At 39.3% G+C, this 25874-nt stretch overlaps 2 protein-coding genes across 2 annotated transcripts in view; one reads left to right on the top strand and one right to left on the bottom strand.

The window, feature by feature from the left end:
- LOC124883899 (tyrosine-protein kinase receptor UFO) overlaps positions 1-14239 on the top strand; it is a 34125-nt gene extending 19886 nt beyond the window's left edge. The window contains exons 10-20 of the mRNA XM_047391370.1: positions 1454-1471; positions 3259-3388; positions 3590-3681; positions 6097-6192; positions 6323-6400; positions 6692-6784; positions 7710-7831; positions 8337-8446; positions 8717-8876; positions 10634-10770; positions 10932-14239. Of these exons, the coding sequence (XP_047247326.1) occupies positions 1454-1471; positions 3259-3388; positions 3590-3681; positions 6097-6192; positions 6323-6400; positions 6692-6784; positions 7710-7831; positions 8337-8446; positions 8717-8876; positions 10634-10770; positions 10932-11388 (1493 nt within the window). The 3' untranslated portion in view covers positions 11389-14239. The remainder of the gene's footprint in view (positions 1-1453; positions 1472-3258; positions 3389-3589; positions 3682-6096; positions 6193-6322; positions 6401-6691; positions 6785-7709; positions 7832-8336; positions 8447-8716; positions 8877-10633; positions 10771-10931) is intronic.
- On the bottom strand, positions 14085-25500 carry LOC124883907 (galectin-4-like). Its single transcript, XM_047391391.1, has 14 exons — positions 25355-25500; positions 24100-24188; positions 23005-23209; positions 22098-22211; positions 21962-21997; positions 18622-18648; positions 18490-18525; positions 18382-18411; positions 18118-18153; positions 17996-18022; positions 17873-17902; positions 14732-14820; positions 14497-14662; positions 14085-14420 (listed from the first exon to the last, which is right to left on the bottom strand). Exons 1-14 carry the CDS (start codon positions 25397-25399, stop codon positions 14277-14279), a joined length of 1074 nt encoding a protein of 357 aa, XP_047247347.1. The 5' UTR covers positions 25400-25500; the 3' UTR covers positions 14085-14276.
- Between the last annotated feature and the right edge of the window lie 374 nt (positions 25501-25874).

The following is a 25874-nucleotide window of genomic DNA, read 5'->3' as shown; positions in this document are numbered from 1 at the left end:
TACTTATAACCTAATTAGATCAAAGCCTCTTCTGATTAGGAACTTTACTTGAAGGAGCAAGGAGCTCATAAAGGCCATGGATCTGAAAATAGGTAAATTATTATGAAAATGGTAAATCATGATGCAGGATGCATTATTATTAAATTACCATGAGTGTGGCCAAAAGTAAAGCTAGCTCAAGTAAACAGTTACATGTGCAGGTTTTAAAAAACTGGAAACGTCTGACGTTCTCAAGGTTTTCTGAAGGTCTTTCAAAATGTTTCTGTAGAACTCGACTTGTTTTTGCACTTAGTTTTAGTCCGGTCCTGTTGTGAGATTCTCACAACATGATAACCTTAAGTTAGATACTATGGTTGCACAGGTGTAACATGGATCAAAATATATCTGATCTAACTGGAAGGTGCTTCTTTAGTTTCCACACCAGACTGTTCAGTTTTTTTTCTGACAGAAAACATTTCAAAACAGTTCAGTTTGTTGTTCTTGAAGCCAAGGCAGAAGTGGGGTAGCAGTCTGCTTTCATCCAGCTGAATGGCAGTGTGCAACCACAATGACAGGCATTGCTGCACTATTCAGTGGTTCATACAGTGCCAAGGAAAAACATGGGTCACTCAGGGGCTTTCATCTCCTTAAAAGATGCTATAACCCTTTAGCGGTTTAAAATCTGAACATTTTAAAACTATTGTATATTTTGGTACTGGTAACAGAACCACAGAACCGTGTAAGCACATTGACAAAATGAGCAAAAGTGGACAAATGGAGAGGAGAAAGAAAACGTTTGAGGCCTAGAAAAACTGTCCACAGCACATGAATGGAATGAGAAAGTCATTTCTTAAAGAAAATGGAGAAAAGTACAACCCAACAGAGTGATGCATCATCTTTCAGTTGATGGCAAAGTGCAACCAATAGATCTTTGAAAATCGTGTGTAATTTTCTGTCAGACTTGTGTTATCTTTTATGAAAGTCACAAATAGTGTTAGATTTTTTTCTAATAATTCTCTCATATTCTTTAAAAATATTTAAAGTGGTGACCAATGTTATGAACTTTCATAATCTTTGTTGTTTTTCCTATAGATTTAACTAGAGAAATGTGTCCGCGCCAGACTGTTCTGTCATAAAGTGTCTAGAGAGCCAATCTAAAGTTCACAGTAAAATTTAAACTCAAAACTGATTTGTCTTTTGCGTCTAGATGCCCTTTCATGCCTGAATGATGCATAGTCCAGAAACATAAAACGTTGCTCTGAAAAATATCAGGAATAAGTTGAAAATTATCCAAAGAGCATGCAAAACCTAAAGAATGTAAAGACATTTACAAAGTCTGCAGAACGATCAAGACAGAAGAATGTGTGATTGGAGGGAAAACGTAAAGAAATGAAGGATGATTAAATATTTAAAGCAAGTTTTTAAATGTTTTCCTGTTGCAAATGAAATGACTCTTTTTTTCTTCTCTCTACAGAAACAGGGAGATTCAGAGGTAAGCAAAGACCGCCTTTCCAAATGCAAACCTTCAAACTCTCTCTGCTGTGACACAAAATAACCTGTTGTGTGTTGGTGGAAGTGAGCTCATGATGTTGTTTTGGATCCTCAGAACTTCTCTTTTTAACTTTGTGTCACGGGCTTCCTCCAGGACGGTTCTGTTATGTGCTTTCAAGAAAAAAAAAAAAAAAAAGGAAGAGGATCTTACTGACAGGAAAGAGGCTCAGAGAGGCGGGTTGGGTGAATGGGGAGACGTGTCATAAATATTTATACCAGGCGGAGACAGTGTAGCACCTCTGTTTGCTTTGTCTTAAAGAACCAGACATCAAGAAGAAGAATGGAAGGAAAAAGTGAAAATGAGGCAGGGAAAGCAGGGGGAGGATAAGAAGTTGGAGGTTTTTTATTTGGAGTTAGTGTGGGAAACTGAGAGAATGAGTGAAAGGATGGCAGCAGCTCAACTCAGGAACAGAAAAAGAGGATTTTTGTGGTGGTAGATTTATTTTGGATAGACATTACTTCAATTTTCCCAACTAAAACACTTTAACTGCAACTGGACACAAACAGTAAAGGGGTTCACCGCAAAAACTCTATGTAAACATTACATAAGTCGTTATTGTAGAATTGTGATAAAATATAGCTTCATAACACGATTAAATGTGCAGATTATTAAAACACACAACTTCATTTTTCTATAAAACAACAATTGGGTGCAAAAGTTACAGTTTATTGATGTTCTTGGTTTCCTGGTTAGATATTTGACTGGTCTTCTTGGCAGAATCAGTGGGTTTATTTAAATTGGTTGGTTTTCATGGCTTTTTAACCACAGTCCACAGTTTTTTCAATAGGATTCAGGTGGGAATACAAAGATCATTTCAGAACCTTAATGCTATCTTGCCTTATCCATTCCAAAACCAGCTCTGATGTGTGTTTGGCATCATTGTCCAGTTAGAACACCTGACTGTGTCCAAGCTTGTCAGAATTTGGAAATATCATTGTTCTTCATTATTTCAATTCAATTCAGGTTATTTATATAGCACCAATTCACAACACATGTCGTCTCAAGGCACTTCACAACAGTCTGGTACATACATTCAAATTAATCCTAACCATTGAACAGTGCAGTCAGATTCAGTTATTTATTCAAATTGGATAAAAAGTTTTTCTGTCTAAGGAAACCCAGCAGATTGCATCCAGTCAGTGACTTGCAGCATTTCCTCCTCCCGGATGAGCATGTATTCCATCCACTTTGTGCAGTATACCAGTAGCACTGGCAGTGAACCAGTCCCACAGTATGATGCTTCCACCTCTGTGCCTGACAGTCGGTGCAGTGGACTCACATTTGAAAGCCTCGCCTTGACTCCTGCGTCATACTTCTTGTCAGTGTGGCCAAAAAAGCTCAGTCTTTGCCTGGTTTGACCATAAATCCGTTTTCCTGTCCATGTGGGCAGCTGCAAACTTCAACGTTAGCTAGCAGTTAGCTTCCCCAAAGCTGAATCATAATACAAATTTTAGATAATGGTGTAAAAAGGATACAGTAAAAGTTTTACTAATTAATCTGTTTTTTAAAGAACCTGTAATTACTGTGAAATAATTCAGTCCAGGTTTGAGCTGTAAAAAAGATGGTGCTATGGCACCCAAAAAACTGAACATACAGATAGATCAGACTATGTGTTTTACGTGTTTGACTTGACTTAACTGCATGAACTGATTTTTTTGACTCTTTTTAGTTTTTAATGATGCATAAAGTGCACAAAGTCAGTGCCTCTGTCCAACCCCTTCTTCCAGGTCTGTCAACTTCCCCAGCCTTTTCCTGGCACTTGTGGTACGTGGTGATGGCCATCACCGGCGCTGTGGCTCTCGCTGTGCTCCTAGCTGTTTACGTGGCCAAGCTGCGGCGCAAAGAGACACGCTTTGGGTGCGTAGTTTTAATTGTTCTCCTTGTAGGCGGAACGGATGGACCCGGAAGCTCCGCTGAACTATAAATGTTCTCAGTCCTTCCAAACTTGATGCTACTTATTTTCTGAGAATCATTTTTTGCATAATGCAGCCACACTTTCAGCTTTGTTTACACATTTGCCTCTCTGACCACATCTGTTTTGCTATTGTGTGTTTACAGGGAGGCATTTGAGCCCATGATAGAGCGAGGGCAGCTGGTGGTTAGGTACCGTGCTCGCCAAAGCTACAGCCGCAGACCATTAGAAGCAACATGTGAGTTCTTCTGAGCGCACCTGAGTGTCAACAAAGCAGAAATAGATACTTTCAGCTGCATGCCTGAACCTGCCTCGCTCTTCAGGGTAAAAAAAAAAATCCTCTCATCCTGAGAGACTGGATGAGCGAGAATCGCTGCACCTCATGATGCACAATGACAGCTCTGTTCCCAACACTAAAAGACAGAAAAGGATCCTTAGCTGGCTTGGGTGATCAAACAGCCAGGAGTGAATTCCATCACTGCAGCTGTGATAACAGAGCTTAAGTGTTCAGTAAGCTGATGTGCTCCACAGCGACTCTGCAGTTAGATTTAAATGTCTTAATTGCAAAGCAAAAAAAAAAAAAAAAACATGCAAACTAACAAGAAGGAGATGCAGTGACATCAGGGAGCAATCGGATCTGATGCAGCTCTCCAAATGAGGGCTTAATAACAGAATGGCTTGACTTCAAGTGAGGAAAATAGTGCTTTTGTATGTGCTTTCACCTGTGTGCAGGGTTCTTTTGTGATGATGCACAATTACAGAGATACAAACCTGAAAATGCAGGCTCAGATTTCCCCCTTCTGGGCCACATTCAAGCCCTGACATTGTCCCCTGCTGTGCACAGAATGTTAGTTGTGGTTCTCATGAGCAAATCTCAGCTTGCCAGACCCACGAAAAGCCTGCAGAAAAGGCAAACTGCAGGAAAAAATACTATCAGGAGGGGAAATGAGACGAGCCAGTAGGAGGAGATAGGGTGTATTCCAAGGGAATGATATAAGAAAAAAGGAAGAGTTGGATTAGATGGATTTACTCCGCTGATGCTAACCAGACGTTTTTCAGGACATAGTCAGATCCTGACGTTCTGGTTGTTGCCTTATCGGGCCACAGCCGGACATACCAGCATAAGCTGTAACATGCCTGGGGACTGAGCAGACCTTTTGTCCAACTTGTAGCAGATTGATAGTGTAGCAGCAGCTGGAGGCGCTCTCCAAGCGTGTTGTTGTGCTTTCACATTCAGGTCCAGAGGAGAAGAAAGTAATGTCTGCTCAGTGACAGCCCAGCTGGAGGAAACATCTCCGCAGACATGGAGTTTTTAACTCTTTTTCAAATTGTATTTTATGTTCTTTTCCTCACCAAGATTTCATCAGCTTCAGATCCAGGTGTTAACTTGATCCTTTTAAAAACTTTGTTCCAGGATATTTAAGGCATAAAGTACAAGATTAGAAAAGATAGCAAGTTTAAATGTATAACAGTCAGTGTCATATTTATTCAAAACGTAGTTAAACAATAAAATAAAAAAGAAAATCGGCATAAAACAACTGCAGTATAAAGTAGAATAATACTCTTCAATATACACTGCACTGCATAATGGTTGCTTACTGTCCTCAGGTCAAACACAGATAGAAATATGAGCAAAGACTCATTTTACCCACAAATATGTTTATTAAAATTGTATTGAAGAAAGTTCAAATGTGTTGTCCTTTTGATGCCAAATACTGCTTAGTTGGATGTCATATTTTCTGGGGCTGAAGAGAAGCACATAACTGAACCCAAGCAGGATTTCAATCTGCAGACACAACAGAAGAAATGTAAAAAACTAAAAGAAGAGGAAAAAAGTCACTTTGTTTTCAGTTAAATGTGGTTGCATATCTAACAGATTAAGCTGTAGTGCAGCAATCATATGTCAACATTATAGATTTTTAACAATATTTCAGTAAAGGACTCCAGGATTTGTCAAATTTGTCAGTTTGACTCAGAGGGAAACAACAGATCTTCTCAAAACAAACACATGAGCCGGAACTCATTTCAAAAATATGGCAAACCTGGCCGGGAGGGAACCAAAGGACAAGTACAGGTCTTCAACTGGTGTCAACATGTGTGCAGCTGTGATAATGGCATATTGAATTAACTCTGCTTTAATGATGATAAACATTCGCAGTTTTGATGTATGTTTGATAAATTATCGATTTATTCATAAATAACAGCTGCATTTATGTTGCACATAATGTTTTAATGCAATCATTGTGCAGAGAAAGTGCCTTTTAGATAATCGGTTTTATTTTTAGAGCAATATTTAAGATTTTAAGACTTAATTCTAAACAGCAACAGAATTATAGACAAACTGGTTGCATTTCTAGTGTCCATCACAATTCATACCAAAAATGAATGTGATAACATTTAAGGCCCTTATCTGGTTCTCTTACTCTATGTTTCTGCTTCTCTGCATTGTGATCAGATGAAAGAGCCATTTAGCTGAATTTCACATGTCAGCAGAAATATTTTGGGTCACTGTTGGGTGGTTTTTTATGAAAGCTTGTTTATTAATGCTTGATCGTAGCTGCATTCTTGCACATTTCAACTGTTACTTTCTCTTTTTCTTGTGTTAAATAAAGTCCTCTAAGCAGCATTGACCTTTCTTGTCTTTTCTCCGTAGTAAACAGCTTGGGCATCAGCGATGAGCTGAAACAGAAGCTCCAAGATGTGATGGTGGACAGACATAAGCTCACTCTAGGAAAGACCCTGGGAGAAGGTATGCATTCCCTGCATGCTTCTCACTTACCAGTTAATGCCTTGGTTGTGTTTCAGTGTAGTCTAACCATAAAATTACTGTTGCATTAAAGGTCTAATGTTGCTCGTTGTGTTTTGTTTTCTATCTTCAGGGGAGTTTGGCTCCGTGATGGAGGGTCTGCTGAATCAGGAGGAGGCTGTTCTCAAGGTTGCTGTCAAGACTATGAAGAGTGAGTGAACAGTGAAATCAACATCTTCAATTGTTTCAGCTAGTGAAAAAATGACCAGCTCTTCACCTCATAATGGAATCAGCCTTTCCTGATCAGAAACAAGAAACATCTTTCGCTAGATGCTTGCAGGAGAAAGAGCTGTTTTCATAAAACTGAAACACCAAATTAAAAATAATTGTTTTAAGTAGTTTAAGTCAGAATTGGGAAAAACAGCTCCACCCTTTTTTAAATCAGAGAAAGTGTAAATCATCTGTACCGAGTTGGTCTCACCTGTAAACTTCACTTCTCCAGTTGCCATCTGCACCCGCTCAGAGATGGAAGACTTTCTGCGTGAAGCCGCCTGCATGAAGGAGTTCGACCACCCCAACGTCATGAGGCTTCTGGGTGAGTCAGTTGATATCCTGCAGGATGCACGGCCAACACAGAGCAAGAAACATTCAGCTGCTAACTCTGCCTTACTCCTACAGTCCAAATACATGACTGTTAGGTTAACGGGTGTCTCTAAAAATTGCCCCTAGGTATGAATGGATGTGCGCATGGATGTTGGTCCTGTGTGTCTCTGTGTTGCCCTGCGATGGCTTGGCAACCTCTCCATGCCTATAGACAGCTGCAGATAGGCACCAGCTCCCCCTTGACTCTGTACAGAAGAAGCAGGAATAGAAAATGGATGGATGGAATGTTTTGATTTAATAAGCAATGCTTGTAATTTTTGAACACATAGTGGCAAATCCTCAAAGCCTTTTTGCAAACACTAAATCTGTGCAAAGTTTGTACCTCCTACCTTCTAAAGCTCAAACTGCATGCAAAGAAAGATCTTTGATCTAAGGGATGATAGCAAATAGTGTCTCTCTACAGTGCTGCAGTTTTTCCTCAGTTATCTAAAACAACTTTTAAAAGGTCCACAAATCTTAGCAAAACAAAATAAATTTTGTAAGGAATGAAATTCAAATTAAAAATACTTTATTAATCCCAAAGGGAAATTAAATGTTGTTGTAGCTCATATTCAAGATAGAAATTGGTACAAATGGTTTCCTTCTGTAGTACTTCTCTGGCATTTTTGTATATTTTTAATGAAACTGTTGCAGACAGTAAACAGACTGCAAAGAACCTGTGCAAATAGTTAAGCAAATTGCTTCGCTTTGTAAAATCCTTCATCATAGAAAGTATTGCTTAAAAAATGAGTTCTCACCAATATGTTTTTCTGAATAATTGTAAGAGTTAGATCTGGGCTGCTTTTAATTACACGTACATCCCTGTTTAAAACTTCTTGTGTGCAAACAAAATTTTCTTTTTTCTTATTTCTTTTTAGGTGTGTGCCTGCAGACGGTGGAGAGCGAAGGTTACCCGTCACCTGTGGTCATCCTGCCATATATGAAGCACGGTGATCTGCACAGCTACCTGCTGTACTCCAGGCTGGGAGACTGTCCTGTGGTAAGCCTGAAAAAGCAAAAAAAAAAGCACCAAGTCAGCAACACACAAGCGTTCACAGTTTCACACACTTTATGGTTTCTAAGTTCACACAAATGTCAGCAAAACTAAATCCAAAGTTCATTATAGTTGTAAAGTACTTTTTAAATAAGCCTCCAACCACTCCTTCTTTGGCAACATAAGTACTCTAAAATACTGAAAGTGTTATTGGCATCAACTTTAAGCAAAATGTATTAAAATCCCTGAAGAGCTGTGCTGAGAAACTCAAACTCTAATCAAAGCAAGACTCATACAGAATGTTGAAACAGTCTTGAAGTGGGCCAACTTTTATAACAGGCACACAATGGTGCTGAATGCAGGAGGAGGGGGGTCAGAGTCTGGAATATCACTTATAACTAATTACACTATTATAAAAAGGTGGATGCCAGCGCCCTCTACTGCACAGAAATTATAGCGCTGCTGTGATAAATGAGTAGATTAACCGTCCTCCCTGTGTGCTGTTCTGCAGTACCTGCCATCTCAGATGCTGGTCAAGTTCATGGCGGATATTGCCCGAGGGATGGAGTACCTCAGCAGCAAGAATTTCATCCACAGAGACCTGGCTGCGCGCAACTGCATGTAAGCAAAACTGCCTCTTCCACTTTTTACTCTTTCAGTTCCCGCAGGTCGCCTTGTTTGCTCTTTCTCTTTCTTTTCTTAGCCAGCATGCAGAGGGTAAAGATGGTCCTCCAAAAGAAGTAAAACTGCAGAAGCTTTGCATAGAGACAATCTCTCACTAACAAAAACATAACATTTAACAAAGGTTTCAACATTTTCAGCAAGCTGTTTGTGTATTTTTGATGTAAAGTTTTAAAGGAAATCTAACCTTTCTCTGTTTTTGTCTCTCAGGCTGAATGAGAACATGAACGTATGTGTGGCCGACTTTGGCCTCTCCAAGAAGATCTACAACGGTGACTACTACAGACAGGGGCGGATCTCCAAGATGCCTGTTAAATGGATCGCCATTGAAAGCTTAGCAGACCGCGTCTACACCACGAAGAGTGATGTGGTTAGTACCTGTGGAGAATGGTTTGCCTTTGCATCCCTATGTGTTTGTATTGCTCACAATGTGAAAACAACATCTTGTAATACAGCCACACATTGGAACAATTTCACTTGGGCAAAGACACAGTTTAACATTTGGAAATATTTATCCTTTCAGAATACTCCAAGAAAACAGCGCTGTACAAAACTAAAAATGGCTCTTGCGGAGTAAATATGAGTAGTCGGCATCTTTCTTGCTTTAGACATCAGTCAGAGTGGTCTCAGTTTGGAGAAAGGAGACATCGTCATGGAGCTACCAGATTGGCTAGGGTGGATTTTACTATCCAAAAAATATTCAAACTCGAAACATTCCTTTCATTCATTTGGCCCAACACAGTTTACATTTTTCTTGGAAGACAATTCCTAACACATTCATCTGGTCAGCAAATATTTGGGGTATTTAGGACATGAGAAAAAACAAAGTGACGGCTAAGTGGTGTTTGTTCAATTCAGTGGCAAAATGTTTGATCCTATCGCCTTATCGTAAATCACTGTTGGCAGAATTCGGTGCTATAAACTGAAATATTTGGGATTTGTATCTATCTATCCCTGTAATGCCGAGAAGAATTGTCCTAGAAATTAAGTTTTTTTTTTTGCAGCTGTGCACATCTATTGAACAAAGTAGAATTCCACCTGTAAAAATCAACTGTTACAAGCGTAAATCATGGCACAGCCTTTATGCATCAAACCAACTGGAGAGCAACAAATCACACTGGCCAATCAGAAGAGAGATTGCTCTGTGGGTCCCCAGTAATAGCATTTAATAGTAAATTCAGAACTGAAATTCAACAGAACATGCCAAGCTAAAATAGCCCGTTTCTTAGAAACAGAGTTTTCTACAGCGATGAGGTTCTCCAAACAGTAAGCTAATTATAATAATAAATAATTTTTCAAGTAGAAAAAAATGACAGGGTTGGTAATGTGTGTATATTTTGAGCCTAATTGTTGCAAAACATTGTGTTGATATGCTTTTTAGAGAAGTATGTGATATTATATGATATACAGTTTATATAAAGGGAAATTATTAAGGCCAGCAGCTATGGTTTCCTAAGCAGCCAAAGCTCAACCAGATTGCAGCATAAAGATTGCACACTGAAACAGAGTTTAACATATTTCTGCTTTGTAACTAAAAATTGAGTCTGAGTTACACATCTTAAATTAGATTAAATCTCAATACTCAGACATATTGTTCAATATGTTGCAAAGATAGATTCAGATGTACAAAATAGTTTATGTCCCTAATTTGTGCCCATAGAATAACTCTTGATTAGAAAGAAAACTGGTACGATCAGCTGTCGCATATTTAAGATTTTCATGAAGGACAAAATGTCGTCTTATTGCTGTTTAGTTGAATTCAGTAGTGTAACATATCAATGTTGGCAGCAATCTGATGTATGAGCATAGAGTAAAATATGGTGGAATGTGTTGTGGCCAAATCTCTGGGGCAAATGTCAGCTGTAGCAGCTGGTAATATCATTTCATGCATACTTCAGGGGCCTCATGCTCTTAAGAACTACATGCTGTTATGTGAATAATGAGCTTTTTTCTGTACTTGCCGTACAAAGGAGGATCTCCAAAATCCACATACCTGCAAGGCTGTAACTCTTTTCTACAGTTTATGTTTGACTGATGCAGATTCATGTTTGGCAAGTGTGCAGTACAGCTCCCTGACCGTTCCCTGTGTGGTTCTCTCTCCTGTTTTCTGTCCTCTGTTCTTCTTAGTGGTCATTTGGAGTCACCATGTGGGAAATTGCCACACGAGGTCAGACGCCTTATCCAGGGGTGGAAAACAGCGAGATTTACGACTACTTGAGACAGGGGAACCGTCTCAAACAGCCTCCAGACTGTTTGGACTCCATGTGAGCATCCACTTTTTTTAAAAACAAACATCACTTTTTCCTGTTCTCCTTTAAATTAGCTTTAAGTTTACTTTCAGAAAGAATAGATTCCTTGAACTTCCTCAAATAAGAGGAAGTGCATATATTAGGTCCACCATAATCTGTTTCTTTCTGATCTCCAGCTACTCTCTGATGTTCTCTTGCTGGCTGCTGAGCCCCAAGGATCGTCCATCTTTTGAGACCCTGCACTGTGAGCTGGAAAAAGCCCTTGAGGATCTGCCAGACCCTCAGGACCCCGATGAGATACTGTATGTCAACATGGATGAGTCTCCCATGGAGCTTGGAGCTGTTGGTGGTCGTGATCCTACTGGATCATCACCTTTCTGCCTAAAAGGACTCGAATCTGTGACCACTGTGGACGTCCACCAGACCAACCGATACGTCCCCTTTCCGCAGCACGAAACCACCAGAACCCTCTGCGACTCTCTGGAGAGCCTGGACATGCTGGTGTCGTCCTCCACAGCCACGTTGCCTCTACAGCCATCCTGCCACACCACACCAGACCACACCCCTGCTCCCACTCCCACTTTTGAGCTGCTGGATGACAGGGAAGTAACCAGGAGAATGCCCTGGCAGTAACTGACCCACCATTAAACATTCGAGGGCGGGTCTCTGCCACAATGTGCTGTTCCAGTCCAAAAGCCAGACTTCCCGCGGCCTCTGACTGCAAGAGACTTTGTGCTTCACCACACATATTTTGCACAAATCTATTACAGGTTTCAAGGAAGTGAAGGTGTAAGATGATTTTTCTCATTAACCACCATTTTCATGATGAGCAAGTTTCCAAGTGAGTTTGAAATAGCTGGATCTGCTTCATCCTGCAGGAGACTTTGTCCTACCGTAGACTGTAGGTGAAGCTCACAGCTTTATGCTGCAGATCAAATATTTGCTGCGCAATCAGACAAATGAATTTTAAACCAATTTAACACCACATTTCCGACTGCCGAGTGAATCGGAAAACAAAAACCAAACCTCTTTGTGAAACCAGCTCTGACACTGCCAGACTGAACTGATCACTCTCAGATGGACAGCTCACTTTCATTCATTTGTTTTTTGAGTTTTATTTTTATTCTGTAAGGTATTTTTATAATATCTCTTTTAAATATAGTCACAGATTTTAAGGCTTTTACACTGCCATGGGTACTACCAGGTACACCAAACACCACCCTGCACATTTTGTCATGTTACAACCACAAACTTGAAAAACTGTTTTGGGATTTTATGAGATAAACCAACACAAAGTAGTGCAGAACATTAAAAACTTTATAGTTTAAAAACTTTAAATCCTCAGAACCAACCTGTGCTGCAGTTACAGCTGCAGGTCATCTGGAGGTACATCTTCACCAGATCTAAAAACTGAAGTTAATGCCCATTCTGGGCCATCTGACTGATCAAGATCAGAGAACATCTGTGAAAATCAATGTTCAGGTTTTGCCACACATCTCAATTGGATTCGAATGGGACTTTAATTGGGCCATTCTAGCCCTAGTATGTTTTGATCTAACCATTCCACTGTAGCTCTGGCTCTATGTTAAGGATTGTTCTCCTGCTGGATGGTGAACATCTGCAGCCTCTGGCAGATTTTGCTTTAGGATTTTCCAGTACTTAGCTCCATCCATCTTCCCATCAACAGCTTCCATGTCCTTCCTGAAGAAAGCATTTCCAAGGCATGATGCTGCCACTGTGTAAACCATGGTTTACAACTGGGATGTTCAGCTTAGGCTGATTGTTATTTTTCTACCATACATAGTATTTCCATGTTGGCCATGTTTACTGTGTCACCTATGTGGTAAACTGCTAATGGAAATTCTTGTGGATTTCTTTCAATAGCGGCTTTCTTGTTGCCCTTCTTTCATAAAAGGCACATTTGCTGAGTGCAGGACTAACAGCTGTGTTTTCATCAGGTGGAAAACCATGCATCTTTTTCCTCCCACTTCCCAATTATGTGCTTGGTGTTGGTCCCTTGCATAAAATCCCAATTAAATGCATTACAGTTTGTGGTCAGTATGCGACAAAATGTTAAGAAATGTCAAAAGGAATAGATCAATTTACAAGGTACTGGATTGAAAAGCTGAATTTTGAATGTGATCCCAGTGCAGCCCTCCTTATCTGGTCCAGATGTTTTACTGTCAGTTCTGCACTGAGCCACTAAGGGAGCACGTGTCCTGATCTACATTTTGTTTCCAAAACTCAGGAACCAGAGAGTTTGATCTAAGAGGTTGAGAGGTACAGCTGAAACATCCAAGGAACAGAGAAGATGTACACATCAGTTGAGGGATGAAGGGATAAAATCTTCATTTTAGTTTTGGTGTCGAGCACAGTGTTATTATACAGATTTCTTTTTATATTGATGCTGATTTTTGTATTTGTACAAGTTTTGCACTAAGTATTTTCAATGGTTTTGTTCAGTTTATTGCCGCCCTTAAGGAAAACTGTTGTCATTATTTGCATTTTCATGATGCCTGGGAACACCACTGAGAGCCTTCAGGGTGGTCTGACAACGGGCAAAAACATGATGGGATATCTTGTTCTGGGATATCTCAAACTGTTGCACTGAGGAAGGGGAGGACACAGGACGTTCACCAGCGTTGCAACATGTGTGCACTTATATTTTTATGTATGTATATATACAGTGTGTGTGTGTATATATATATATATATATATATATATATATATATATATATATATATATATATATATATATATATAATACGCGCCTTAGTCCTTTATTAGATCATCAGAATAGATTTGGCTGTGTTCTGGCATGTATTGGGAGAAGAAAAAGCGCTGTGCTTCTTTCTAAGCATCAAGGTACTTTTACAACCATGTACAGTTGTATTACAGAATGTTAGTGAAGTTTGCTATATATCTTTTTATTTTTGGTTTTGTTTTTGCATTACATTTGGTACTGTTTATTCAGTGTGAGATTTAGCAAAAGGTGCTGAAACTGAGATTCACTTCCTGTTTCATTCCTGCATATATGGAGCATTTTTTAGGTCAAACCTCTTGCAGCAATAACTGAAACCATTTCTTCCTCATTATCCTCATATCAGCCTTAAATGAAAGAATTTCACAACTTTCCCAAGTGCCTTCAAAGAGCCAGTATTTTTCATTTTGATGAATATTTGTGATGTTCATTTTTCTGATGGTGTTTTTACATTTATAAGGATTTTTGTACAATAACATCTTTGATATTGTCACTGTCAATATTTGTGAACCTTTTTTACAGTATTTTTGCATAAGAAATGTACAAATTCAAAAACACATTCTCTTCCTGAGCTTTAATCCTGACCGATTTATTCTCATTTATTTTAAATGATTGATGATGATGTTATCAATGAGTTGCAAAGCTGGATGCTGAAAATAACACAACAGGAAGTAATCATGACATGAGGTGACATATGCTCTGAAATAAAAGCATAAAATGACATGGAAAAGTACAGTTATGTGAATCTATATGGGGCAAATCAGAAGTGGATGTAGGAGATCTGAACATCTCCCTCAATCTCCAGCTTGTCAATCTCACTGAAGGACATGCGGTGAGAGAAGTCAAACAAGTGCTGCCCGTTCACAAACACCTTGAACCTCTGGTTCCCGCAGCGAATCGACATCTGAGAGACGGACAGAAAACTCGTCAGATGCATCAGAAGGGAAAAGTAAAACTGGATGGATGGCAGAGTTACTCACATCAAAGTACTGTCCTTCCATGAAGGGGTTCATGCTGAGCTCTCTGTCCTCCTTGCCCCACTTCCCATCTGTCCTGGTGTTTCGTACCACAGCGCCCTCCTTCACTCTGGGGTTCATGTGAAAGGCAATGTCTCGGGATCTGCTCACCACTAAGTTGAAGCCCATTCTGGGATACCAAGGTTCTGTTAGTATTCACTTATCAATGATTTCTGCATGCATACTGACAAGCACACACCTGTTTGCTCCATGGGGTATCATGCCCCTGATGATGATGGTCCTTTTAGGGTACATCCCTCCTGGGATCATACTGGAGTAGGGTACAGGCTTAAAAAGAAGACATTTATCTAAATTACATATTCATTTTTAGAATTGTCTTTCTTTTTAAAAACTGAGATAGTTTTATGAGTTCATCATTCTGAATTAATGTTCCTTACACAGTTGCAGTACTCGCATGAATGCTGCCACAACCCACTCATGCGAACTCACTGTGCTAAAGAATTATAATTCAGTTTGTTTTAACCATATACTGCATGATTCAGAAGCGGCATGGTGTTGCAGTTGTCAGCTATGCTCTATGAAGAAAAAAAGGTTCTAGGTTTGAATCCCGGCCCATTGTCTTTCTACATGGAGTTGGCATGTTCTCCCCTGCTCATGTGTGGGTTCTCTCCAGGTATTCTGGTTTCCTCTCAGCCCACAGAACAGGACTGTTTGGTTTACTGGTCTCTCTAAGTCATCCTCAGGGTGTGGGTGTGTGCATAAAAATTTCCATTAGGTTTATATTCTTGTCAGTAATTGGCTTAATTTTTAAGTTAACAAAATTTCTTATTTATAAATATTGATAAAAATCCTGTTTGTCCAAAGAATATTTTCTCTTGAATGTTTCAAAATCATTTAAGATTTTGCTATTCATTATTGTGCACAGAGCAGTGATTCCCTTGGATGTCCACTCCTTAAACCTGGCGTCCAGTTTGTTTGGTGTGAAGTCTAAGTCATACGTATTCCATTTTATGATTGCCAGGTCGTTCTCTAGTGCATTTTCTGTGACGATAGTTTTCCACGCTCTAAGGGTTGTTTTCATCCACCGCTTATCTATATTATTTATGAAACTTTGTAGATTTGCATCGGTCATAATTGCTTGTATAGGAATGGGTGTCGACTTTGTTTCAATAGTTTTCCATTGAGCATTATATGCTGGGTCGCTACAGTATATCAGTGTTCTGGCTTGTGTTACTAAATAATAATCTCTAAGGGAAGGCAGCCCCCAACCTCCCACCCTCTTTTCCAGTTGTAAGACCTTATATTCTTTTACCCTGCCAAATATTTCTTGATAATAGTTTGTCCCATTCATTAAAAACTTTTAGATTTATTTCAATTGGTAAAGTTTGGAATAAATATAACAGTCTGGGTAGTATGTTCATCTTAATCGAGTCAATTCTTGAGCTAAAACTTAGGAAAGGAGTAAGATTCCATCTTGTGATAGCCTCTTTAATTCTTTTTTGCAACATAATTATAATCAAATAGTTTTATGAGGTCCTTTGGTATAGTAATGCCTAAATATTTAAAGTTGTCAGTATGCCAAGCTAATGGGTACCTGTTTTGGATTTCCTGCAGTGGAGTATAATTATAAGACAGCAACTGAGTTTTGTTAATATTAATTTTGTACCCTGATAATTGACCAAATTGTTTGAATAATTGCAGCAAAACTGGGAGAGAGTGGGTTGGTCGTTCCATGTAAACTACATAACAAGCCAATTTATGTTCTATCTCTTTGATAATTATTCCTTTGACATCCCTATTTTGTCTTATTGATTGGGCTAGTGGTTCTAAATATAATGCAAAAAGTAATGGTGACCACACACACCCTTGTCTTGACCCTCTTTCTAAAGTAATTCTGTCTGATAAATGTCCATTAATTTTAATTCTCGCTGTGGGATTATTGTATAGCGCCTGTATTGTTTTTATTATTGTATTATGTAGTCCAAATTTATGTAAAACCCTGAAGAGAAAATTCCAGTCAACTGAATTGAATGCTTTTTCTGCATCTATACTGATAACAATGGCTTCCAGTTTATTTTTTTGTATGTGATCTATAACATGTAGCGTCCTTCGTATATTATCCTGTGTTTGACGTTGTCGTATGAAACCAGTTTGATCGTTATGTATTACGGAAGGGAGAAATTCTTCCAATCGTCTGGCCATTATAGAAGTAAAAAGTCGATAATCAATATTTAAAACAGATATTGATCGGCAATCCAGTTTATCTTTGCCTTCTTTATGTATTACTGAGATTATTGCCTCCTTCCAGCTCGGTGGTGTTTGAGCTTTTTTCAGAGTCCAATTTAGTGAAGGAAGGAGGATTGGAATCAACTCTTTCTGAAATTCCTTATAAGATTCCGCTGTGTATCTATCCGACCGAGGCGATTTACATGGCTTTAATCTACTTATTGTGTTTTTTCATTCTTTCTCTGTAATGTCTGAAGTCATCTTTCTATTCTGTTCTTCGTTCATAACAGGTAGTTCTAGTGAGTTCAAATATTCGTCAATTTGTTCTATAGTTCCTCCAGAAATGTTTGAGTATAGGGTTTTGTAAAATATTTCAAATGCTTCCTGGATGTCATTCAATTTGTTCCTTAGCCCTTTTGATTCGGGGATTCTGATTCTATGGATTGTATTTTCTGCAGTTTTCTTTTTTAGTTTCCATGCTCAGCTGTATTTTCTTGCAGTAAACAACATACAAGGGGGTAACTACTACACCCTGGGGGTGAGCCATACCACCCTGATCAAGATACTCTCCTTTTATCGTTAACGTTTAGTTGAGATCACATTTTAAAACGTTTTTGGTCTCAAAACTGCCCTTTTTGCACCTGTAATTCCAACCATCCACAACTTGTCTAGGTCTGGGTGGAAAACACAAACATCCCCAGGAACCAAGTCATTCTGAGGTGTTCCCAGGCCAGAAGGGATAAATGGTCTCTTCAGCTAGTTCTGAGTCTGTCCCTGGGTCTAGATGCCTAGATAACACCCAAAGGGAGGCACTCAGGGAGCATTTTGTGATTAGACTCAATCCTGAAAACATTAACTAGAAACATCAATAACGGTTGTTTTTGATCAATTGCAGCTCCTCTATTTAACCATTAGGGGGCAGTAAATAAAAGAAAATCAAAACTACAGTTGAGGCAAGTTCAAGGTATAAACATTTTCAAGATGAGACTTTAAAAACAAATTATTAATAATTAATTTACTATTTTCTTTTTATTCAGGAATGAACTATTTTAAAAAGTGAGAGATGAAACTGTTGGTTAGAAGCATTAGTAACACAGACAGGACAAAATACCTCCGTCATCAAACTTACTGGTATGAGACAAATTTAACTTACTGGGTTGTACACCGGCTGCCCGCCCATACCCTGTGTTTAGATGTACAGAAATAAGAGTAACACATCAGAAAACAAAGCGTGTGAAAATAACATGATGCCAGTATCACTAAGCAGTTCCCTCACCGGTAGTTGGGATCCTGGGTGTCCTCCCTGTTTGGAAAATAATATTAATTTTGACACAAACCTTTGAAAAGCCCAGTTTCTTTGGAAGGGTAATTAACTGTTCTTATTTTGTTATTTCCTACCCCCATGCTGCCTCCAGGCCCTCCTGGGTATGCACCCTGCAAAGATTTGCATGTTTCAAGTAAGTTATAAAAATATTTTAGTACATACATATGACACAGTAATATACAGAATACCAGAAATGTAAATGAGGCGAAGAGGACTAATGTCATTAATAATGACTGCATTTAACATGCCATCAGGACATTCACCCTGGATGACTGCCAGAAACATCTTTTAAAAACATATTTTGATATCCATGAGGTTATTCTAAATAAAGAAGTTACCCCTATGTTGCATCCTGGATATCCTCCCTGCTTAAGAAGAGGTGAAAATGTTAAATACTGTCCTTGATAAGACTTTAATTTAAACTGAACCTTGTTGTATGTACTTACTCCCATTCCTCCTCCCATGCCATCAGGAAATCCACCCTGGATATTTGTCAGAAAAGTAATTGAAAACAAATTACTTTGACTCACTTTGACCAACTCTGAAAGGGGATTATTCCAAATAAAGAAGTTACACACCCCCATGCTGCCTCCTGGATATCCTCCCTGTTAAAGGAATAAAAAAATGTTATCATTGAATGTACTGTATGTCTGACAGATTGAGATACATATCTTCATCCATGTAACCAGGATTTTGATTGACTCTGGATATCACTCAGGAACATCAGCAGAAAAGCATTTATTCTGTCTTGCAACACTTCCTGATGCTACAATCCTTAACGTTTATGGATCTTTTCCATAAAACCATGAGAGAACGTTCTCCTGCTTCACTTGAACACTGCCACCTGTGTCTGGATTCTGAACTTCCTAACAGAGAGACGGCAGTCAGGCTGCACCGGTAAAAAAGGGCATCTCTGGCAGCCGGAGCACTGGATCCCCACAAGGCTGTGTGCTCGGCCCACTGCTGTTAACACACTACAAACATACGACTCCACATCCAGGCAAGGAAAACCAGATCATTAAATAACCAGGTACTAGCACAGTAGTGGGACTCAAGTGGAAGTCAAACATCTAGGCAGAATTTTGGTGCTCAATAAAGATAAAATGAAGGAGATAATGATCAACTTCTCTAAGAGGTCATCACCTGAGCACACACCCCTCAGTACCAACAGCCATGTGGTACCCACAGTGGATAACATAAAACTCCTCAGCATATTGACCTCTGATGACTTCAACCGGGGCCTAGGGGAGACTGTACATGCTGAAGAAACTGAAGCAATCACCCCTTAACACAAAGATGAAACATTTCCTCAGCACTATGACTGAGAATGCATCTCTGCATTGTAGTCCAACTGTGAAATGCCTATCAACAACCCCTGCAGAGTACAGTGAAAGGAAGCTAAGAAGGTCATGGTCCAGGATCTGTTTCAGAGCTGCTGCAGGAACAGACTCTTCGCTCCCTCTGCATGAAGTTCTTGACCTGCTGCCTTCAGAAAACATTACCACTAAATCAAAAGCAGAATCCCCCCATTGCTACATACATGTTTTGCATGTTTTATCTGTTTGTGTTTTTATATACAGTACAGACCAAAAGTTTGGACACACCTTCTCATTCAAAGAGTTTTCTTTATTTTCATGACTATGAATATTGTAGCTTCACACTGAAGGCATCAAAACTATGAATTAACACATGTGGAATGATATACTGAACAAAAAAGTGTGAAACAACTGAAAATATGTCTTATATTCTAGGTTCTTCAAAGAAGCCACCTTTTGCTTTGATTACTGCTCCACACACTCTTGGCATTCTGTTGATGAGCTTCAAGAGGTCGTCACCTGAAATGGTTTTCCAACAGTCTTGAAGGAGTTCCCAGAGATGCTTAGCACTTGTTGGCCCTTTTGCCTTCACTCTGTGGTCCAGCTCACCCCAAACCATCTCGATTGGGTTCAGGTCCGGTGACTGTGGAGGCTAGGTCATCTGGCGCAGCACCCCATCACTCTCCTTCTTGGTCAAATAGCCCTTAAACAGCCTGGAGGTGTGTTTGGGGTCATTGTCCTGTTGAAAAATAAATGATGGTCCAACTAAACGCAAACCGGATGGAATAGCATGCCGCTGCAAGATTCTGTGGTAGCCACGCTGGTTCAGTATGCCTTCAATTTTGAATAAATCCCCAACAGTGTCACCAGCAAAGCACCCCCACACCATCACACCTCCTCCTCCATGCTTCACGGTGGGAACCAGGCATGTAGAGTCCATCCGTTCACCTCTTCTGCGCCGCACAAAGACACGGTGGTTGGAACCAAAGATCTCAAACTTGGACTCATTGGACCAAAGCACAGATTTCCACTGGTCTAATGTCCATTCCTTGTGTTCTTTAGCCCAAACAAGTCTCTTCTGCTTGTTGCCTGTCCTCAGCAGTGGTTTCCCAGCAGCTATTTTACCATGAAGGCCTGATTCACACAGTCTCCTCTTAACAGTTGTTCTAGAGATGTGTCTGCTGCTAGAACTCTGTGTGGCATTGACCTGTTCTCTAATCTGAGCTGCTGTTAACCTGTGATTTCTGAGGCTGGTGACTCGGATGAACTTATCATCCGCAGCAGAGGTGACTCTTGGTCTTCCTTTCCTGGGGCGGTCCTCATGTGAGCCAGTTTCTTTGTAGCGATTGATGGTTTTTACAACTGCACTTGGGGCCATAATACAAATTCTAACAGTCTATTCAGTAGGACTATCAGCTGTGTACCGTATCCACCTCCTGCACAACACAAATGATGATCCCAACCCCATTTATAAGGCTTGAAATCCCACTTATTAAACCTGACAAGGCACACCTGTGAAGTGAAAACCATTTCAAGTGACTACTTCTTGAAGCTCATCAACAGAATACCAAGAGTGTGCGGAGCAGTAATCAAAGCAAAAGGTGGCTTCTTTGAAGAACCTAGAATATAAGACATATTTTCAGTTGTTTCACACTTTTTTGTTCAGTATATAATTCCACATGTGTTAATTCATAGTTTTGATGCCTTCAGTGTGAAGCTACAATATTCATAGTCATGAAAATAAAGACAACTCTTTGAATGAGAAGGTGTGTCCAAACGTTTGGTCTGTACTGTATTTAATCATATTTTTACACTTATCTATTAAATAAAACCAGAGAAACAATGAATCACAGAATACAATGAACTTGATTGATTGATTGATTGATTGATTGATTGATTGATTGATTGATTGATTGATTGATTGATTGATTGATGAAGGCATGGTCAGTTTATTTTATGTGCAAAGATGTGTTTATATAAGACCAAACAGGAAGCAAATGTAACTAAACTACATCAATTCAATTAAAATATACTAAACAAATTACTGTTACATTTCCACAATTTATTGGTCTATTTCCAAAAGTACATGCAAAACTTTTCCAGTCCTAAATACTGTTTATGAAACGTTAAACTTCACATTGATCACATGTTTTAATCATGATCACTAACATTTAGTTAAAATTTAAATAAGTAGAGATCAATAATAAACTACTAATAATAATAAAATTATGATTTTTAAGTTTTAGAAACATACACAAAATGGCCTAATTCGCTAAACGGCAGTGTGGTTTTTGTGTTTGCAAAGTAAGAGGAATCTGGTGGCCTTATGCCTTGCTCTTTTTGAACTTCTCAGCAACGTCTCAGTTTGATGCTGACTTGGAAAGAGCTAATTTAACTTTAAGGCAGTGATACAAATGTTCCCAAAGATTGTTTGAACTTAAAAAATATCATTAAAAAAGGTTTAGACTTTGCATAAACATTTTGACATACAGCATATGAAAAACATGGCATCTTAATGCAGGGAATATTAGGTCTGGCTCTCAACACGATGACAATTTTACCTAAACGCCCCTGTGAACCCGAGTGTCGCTGTTTTACTCACCCCCATTCCTCCAGGGTACATGCCACCTCCAGCATCCTGACACAGAAGGAGAAAATATTTACAGCTTCCTGAAATCTTCTGCTACATTTACTTACTAAAGCAAATGGCATAAATATAACAGACAGTGAGGACTCACCCCAATGATATTAATAGTTTGGATGGAAACATCTCCTGCAACCTGGATTGCACGAATTTGCTCCACAGGGATACGGTGTGGGAACATCAAATATTCCTTCCCATTGACTTTAATCTGGAACAGAATTTAAAATAATGATCATCCATTCATCCATCCATCTATCCATCCATCCATCCATCCATTTATCGAGTGTTTTTACATAAATAGATGCGTTTTTTTACCATTTGGTTTAATAACCTGAACTTGACTGCATTTATAACTAGGCTGGAATTGGAATGTATTTAATTGAATTTGTCTTTATCACTGGATTAAACTGAAAAGGTATTTCTGTATCACATTCTGGATCACTCAGGGGTGCAGCATAGCTCATTGGGAGAGCAGGCACACGCAGAGGCTACAGTCCTCGTCACAACTGTCCTAGGTTCGGTTTCTGACCCGAGATATTTGCTGAATGTCTTCCCCCTCTATCTGTTCTTCTTTCTGTTGGGCTACAAATGAATAAAGGTGCCTAGTGCCACAAATTCTGGAAAAAAATATATTGGATCAGCTTGTTTTCTAAAGTGCCATGAGACGACGCTATAAATAACCTAAACTGAATTTAATCTGTATCTGATAATCGTAGGCGAGGGTTTGAATGTAGAGCAGTAACTGAGCACTTAGCTTGTAGGCTCAGCATCTTTTTCACTATAACACGCCAAAGCAACAATCTTTTTGTTGCAGATCAGGTCCAAATCAACCTATCCATCTCCAGCTCCATCCTGCCATCACTCCTGAACAAAATAACGACATACTTGAACTCCTCTGCTTCACACAGATACTTACATCTGCATTCTACCTTAATGTGGTATATTTAACAAATAATAACTTTGTTCAAACCACCTGCTTGTGGTGTCTTTATTGTTCTGACCTGAAATCCCTTTGAAGTAATCATGATGACCAGCTCAAAGGCCTTGCCCTTGGAGAAAGGCATGCTATGGATCTTCTCCTCCGACCCCCAAGATCCACCCTGACGGGTGTTTAAAACCACTTTATCACAGCCGTCAAACCGAGGGTTGAGATGTAGGGCAATGTCGCTGGACTCAGACTCTCCACAAAGAAGGTTGATAAGAAACCTGTCAAAGACAAACCCGGGCCAATCACAGTATTTTTCACACATATTCCCACATTACAACCATGAACTTCAGTGGGTTTTATTAGGATTTAGTCTGGTAGACCAAGACAAAGTGGTGCATAATGTAAAGTGGAGTTTGTATATGTCAACATTTTTGACAAATACAAATCTGAAAGCTCCCTTTATCCTGGTACTCCTAAATAAAACCCAGTGCACCCAATTGTGTTCAAAAATCAGCCTATTGCCTACATGGCACACCATCACGATGGTACAACATAGTAGTGGCGCCATCATTCCGTGGAGATGTTTTCCTCCTGTAGGGAAGCTTTTCAGAGTTGATAGGAAGGTGGATGGAACTAAATTCATTGCAATCCTGAACTAAAACCTGTTAGAGGCTGCAAAGGACTTGAGGCTGAGGTGAATGTTCACTTTCCAACAGGACAACGACTCTAAACATGCAACTAGAGCAATATTCAAGGACTGTAAATACTTTTGCAAGGCATTGTATGTCACTGAGTACAGTGGCACCTGATGGACTAGTTTGGCTCAGCAGAGGTGGGGCCAGGAACAGAAGAACCAGGAGATGCTGTAAAATAAATTAAAATTTTTACACTGTGTATTCTGGCTGATAACAGCGTTTGAAGTCAAAAGATGATAAAAACTAAGTTAATTTTGAAAAACAGCCCTGTAAAGAAACAGACTCCACCCAGAGAGAGATTACTCAAGGTGGATCATCAGTGTTCACAAGAACTCAGAAGGTTTGGTCTGCTATAACAAAGGTCTCTGTGATTGTTAATGGATGCCAAAGCTTCAGATTTAACCATGACTCTTTAAACTGCTGCAATCAGGAAAAACATTTCCTGATGGAAAATAAAGCATTTCATAGCTCACCTGGTGATGTCTTTAGAAGCAGATCCTTGGATGTAGATGGATACCCCATCCCTTAGGCCTCCATAAACAGGGCCAAGATAGGGAATTCTCTGTAGACAGCACACAGATGTTTAAATCAATAATAATATGTGTTTTTAGAGATAAAAGATTATGTTTTCCTCATGGATAAAAAACATTTAGAATGAAATATCTGAGGTTCACAAACTTGTAGGTATGTAACATTGTTGTGTAAGTAGTTTGAGTGCTTTTTAAAGTTTTAATCAATGTTTAGTTTGGATATTTATATCATCCAAGGGAAATATACAGTACATCATCACCATGGACATCATGAATTTACTGTGAATTTTCTCTAAACCTCACAAGATCAAAATAGGATGTTCAAATTTATACATTCATTCACTTAAATCTATAAATAAGTGGTGCTGATCTGGACCTTTAAACCCAGATGAAAGGAAATTGGTTAGGATGTTTGGTACCAGGGAGTACCAGGGATCAATCCAGTCATTAACTGGAAACTCCAAATCATCAGTGTCCCTGCCTACAGTAAACCCACTTTAACATCAACATATGCAGAGGGGATGAAGACCAAGAAACAAGCCCCAGCTTCAAAACTGACCCCTTCAAGCAGGACTGGAATTTGCAGCTGCACATGAACAAGCCTTCAGAAGACAGGCTTTACGGTTAGATGATAGTTAAAGCTGTTTGGCTACAAAGACAAGTGGTATATTTAAAGAAGACAAGGGTTGTTTTGCATTATAAAAACATTACTAAGTGTCAAGCATGGTGTTGGTAGCATCATGCAATGGGTCTGTTTTTCTGTTAATGGTACTGGTGCTCTGCACAAAGCAGAAGGAAGGAATTAAGAGGTGAGACTACCTCCACATTCCTCAACCCCACCCAAATCAACAGCTTGTGGTTGGAACCAGGATGGTTTAGGATTTATTGACAAGAAGCATCATTACAACAAAGAAAAAAAAACAACCAAACAAAAACGCCTCTAGCTATTGTTCCGGGTTCAGATTTAATTTCCCGTTTTTGCTCCATTTTACACAAAATAACTTTTACTTTATGTTAATTCCCTCATTAGGTCTTTTACAAACATGCTACTATTTATATCAGAAATGGCTCTGAATACAGAGATATTTAATTAAGGGATATTATGCCCCATTAGCAGGAAATCTTTGTCCCGCTCCTTTTCATTGGTGCAGTACAGAACCCGTTTTCATGCAGCTGAAGTTAAGCAGGAGATACTTACAGGATTGTAGACAGGCTGGTAGCCCGGAGGAGAGACAAATGTCATGATGCCAGACAGAGAGAAGGAAAACAGGAGTAAAACAGGTGTTTGTGTCAGGGACGGATGTCTGCTGGATGCCTCACTTTATATGAGATGAAGGAGGGGAGGAGAAATGCAGCCAAGCCCACGATTAAATCACATTATTGTTTACTTTAAAGGAGCAAGATGCAAATTAACCTTTACCCCTGTTGAGGAAATGCTTATGAAAACATGAGGGTGTGTGTTCAGCCATGGTGGGACTGAAACTTTGCCAGACTGGATTAAACTCTCTGATTATTATTTAGTTCACCTTTCAATATCTCAAACCATACTCAAATAACAACCTTCTATAATGTATAATAAGGGTAGTACTGTACGCATATTTCTTATTTAATCAGGAAACAGACATTTTAGAAAACAAAAAATCTTCCGAAATCCTCTGTAACCTGATCTCATTATTACAAGAATTAGCACAGTTTATGATTCTGAGAACATTCAGACT

Source organism: Girardinichthys multiradiatus, chromosome 18 (assembly GCF_021462225.1).
Source record: "Girardinichthys multiradiatus isolate DD_20200921_A chromosome 18, DD_fGirMul_XY1, whole genome shotgun sequence".
NCBI lineage: Eukaryota > Metazoa > Chordata > Actinopteri > Cyprinodontiformes > Goodeidae > Girardinichthys > Girardinichthys multiradiatus.
Note: the sequence above shows the minus strand (reverse complement) of the source record. Positions and strands in the feature narration are given on the sequence as shown.

Coding starts and splice junctions, on each gene's coding strand:
- LOC124883907 (XM_047391391.1), bottom strand. CDS start 25,399: ATGACATTTGTCTCTCCTCCGGGCTACCAGCCTGTCTACAATCCT. Junction 18,154..18,381: donor ATCCAGGATGCAACATAGGG/GTAACTTCTTTA, acceptor AAATCTTTGCAG/GGTGCATACCCAGGAGGGCC. Junction 18,023..18,117: donor GGCCTGGAGGCAGCATGGGG/GTAGGAAATAAC, acceptor TTTTCCAAACAG/GGAGGACACCCAGGATCCCA.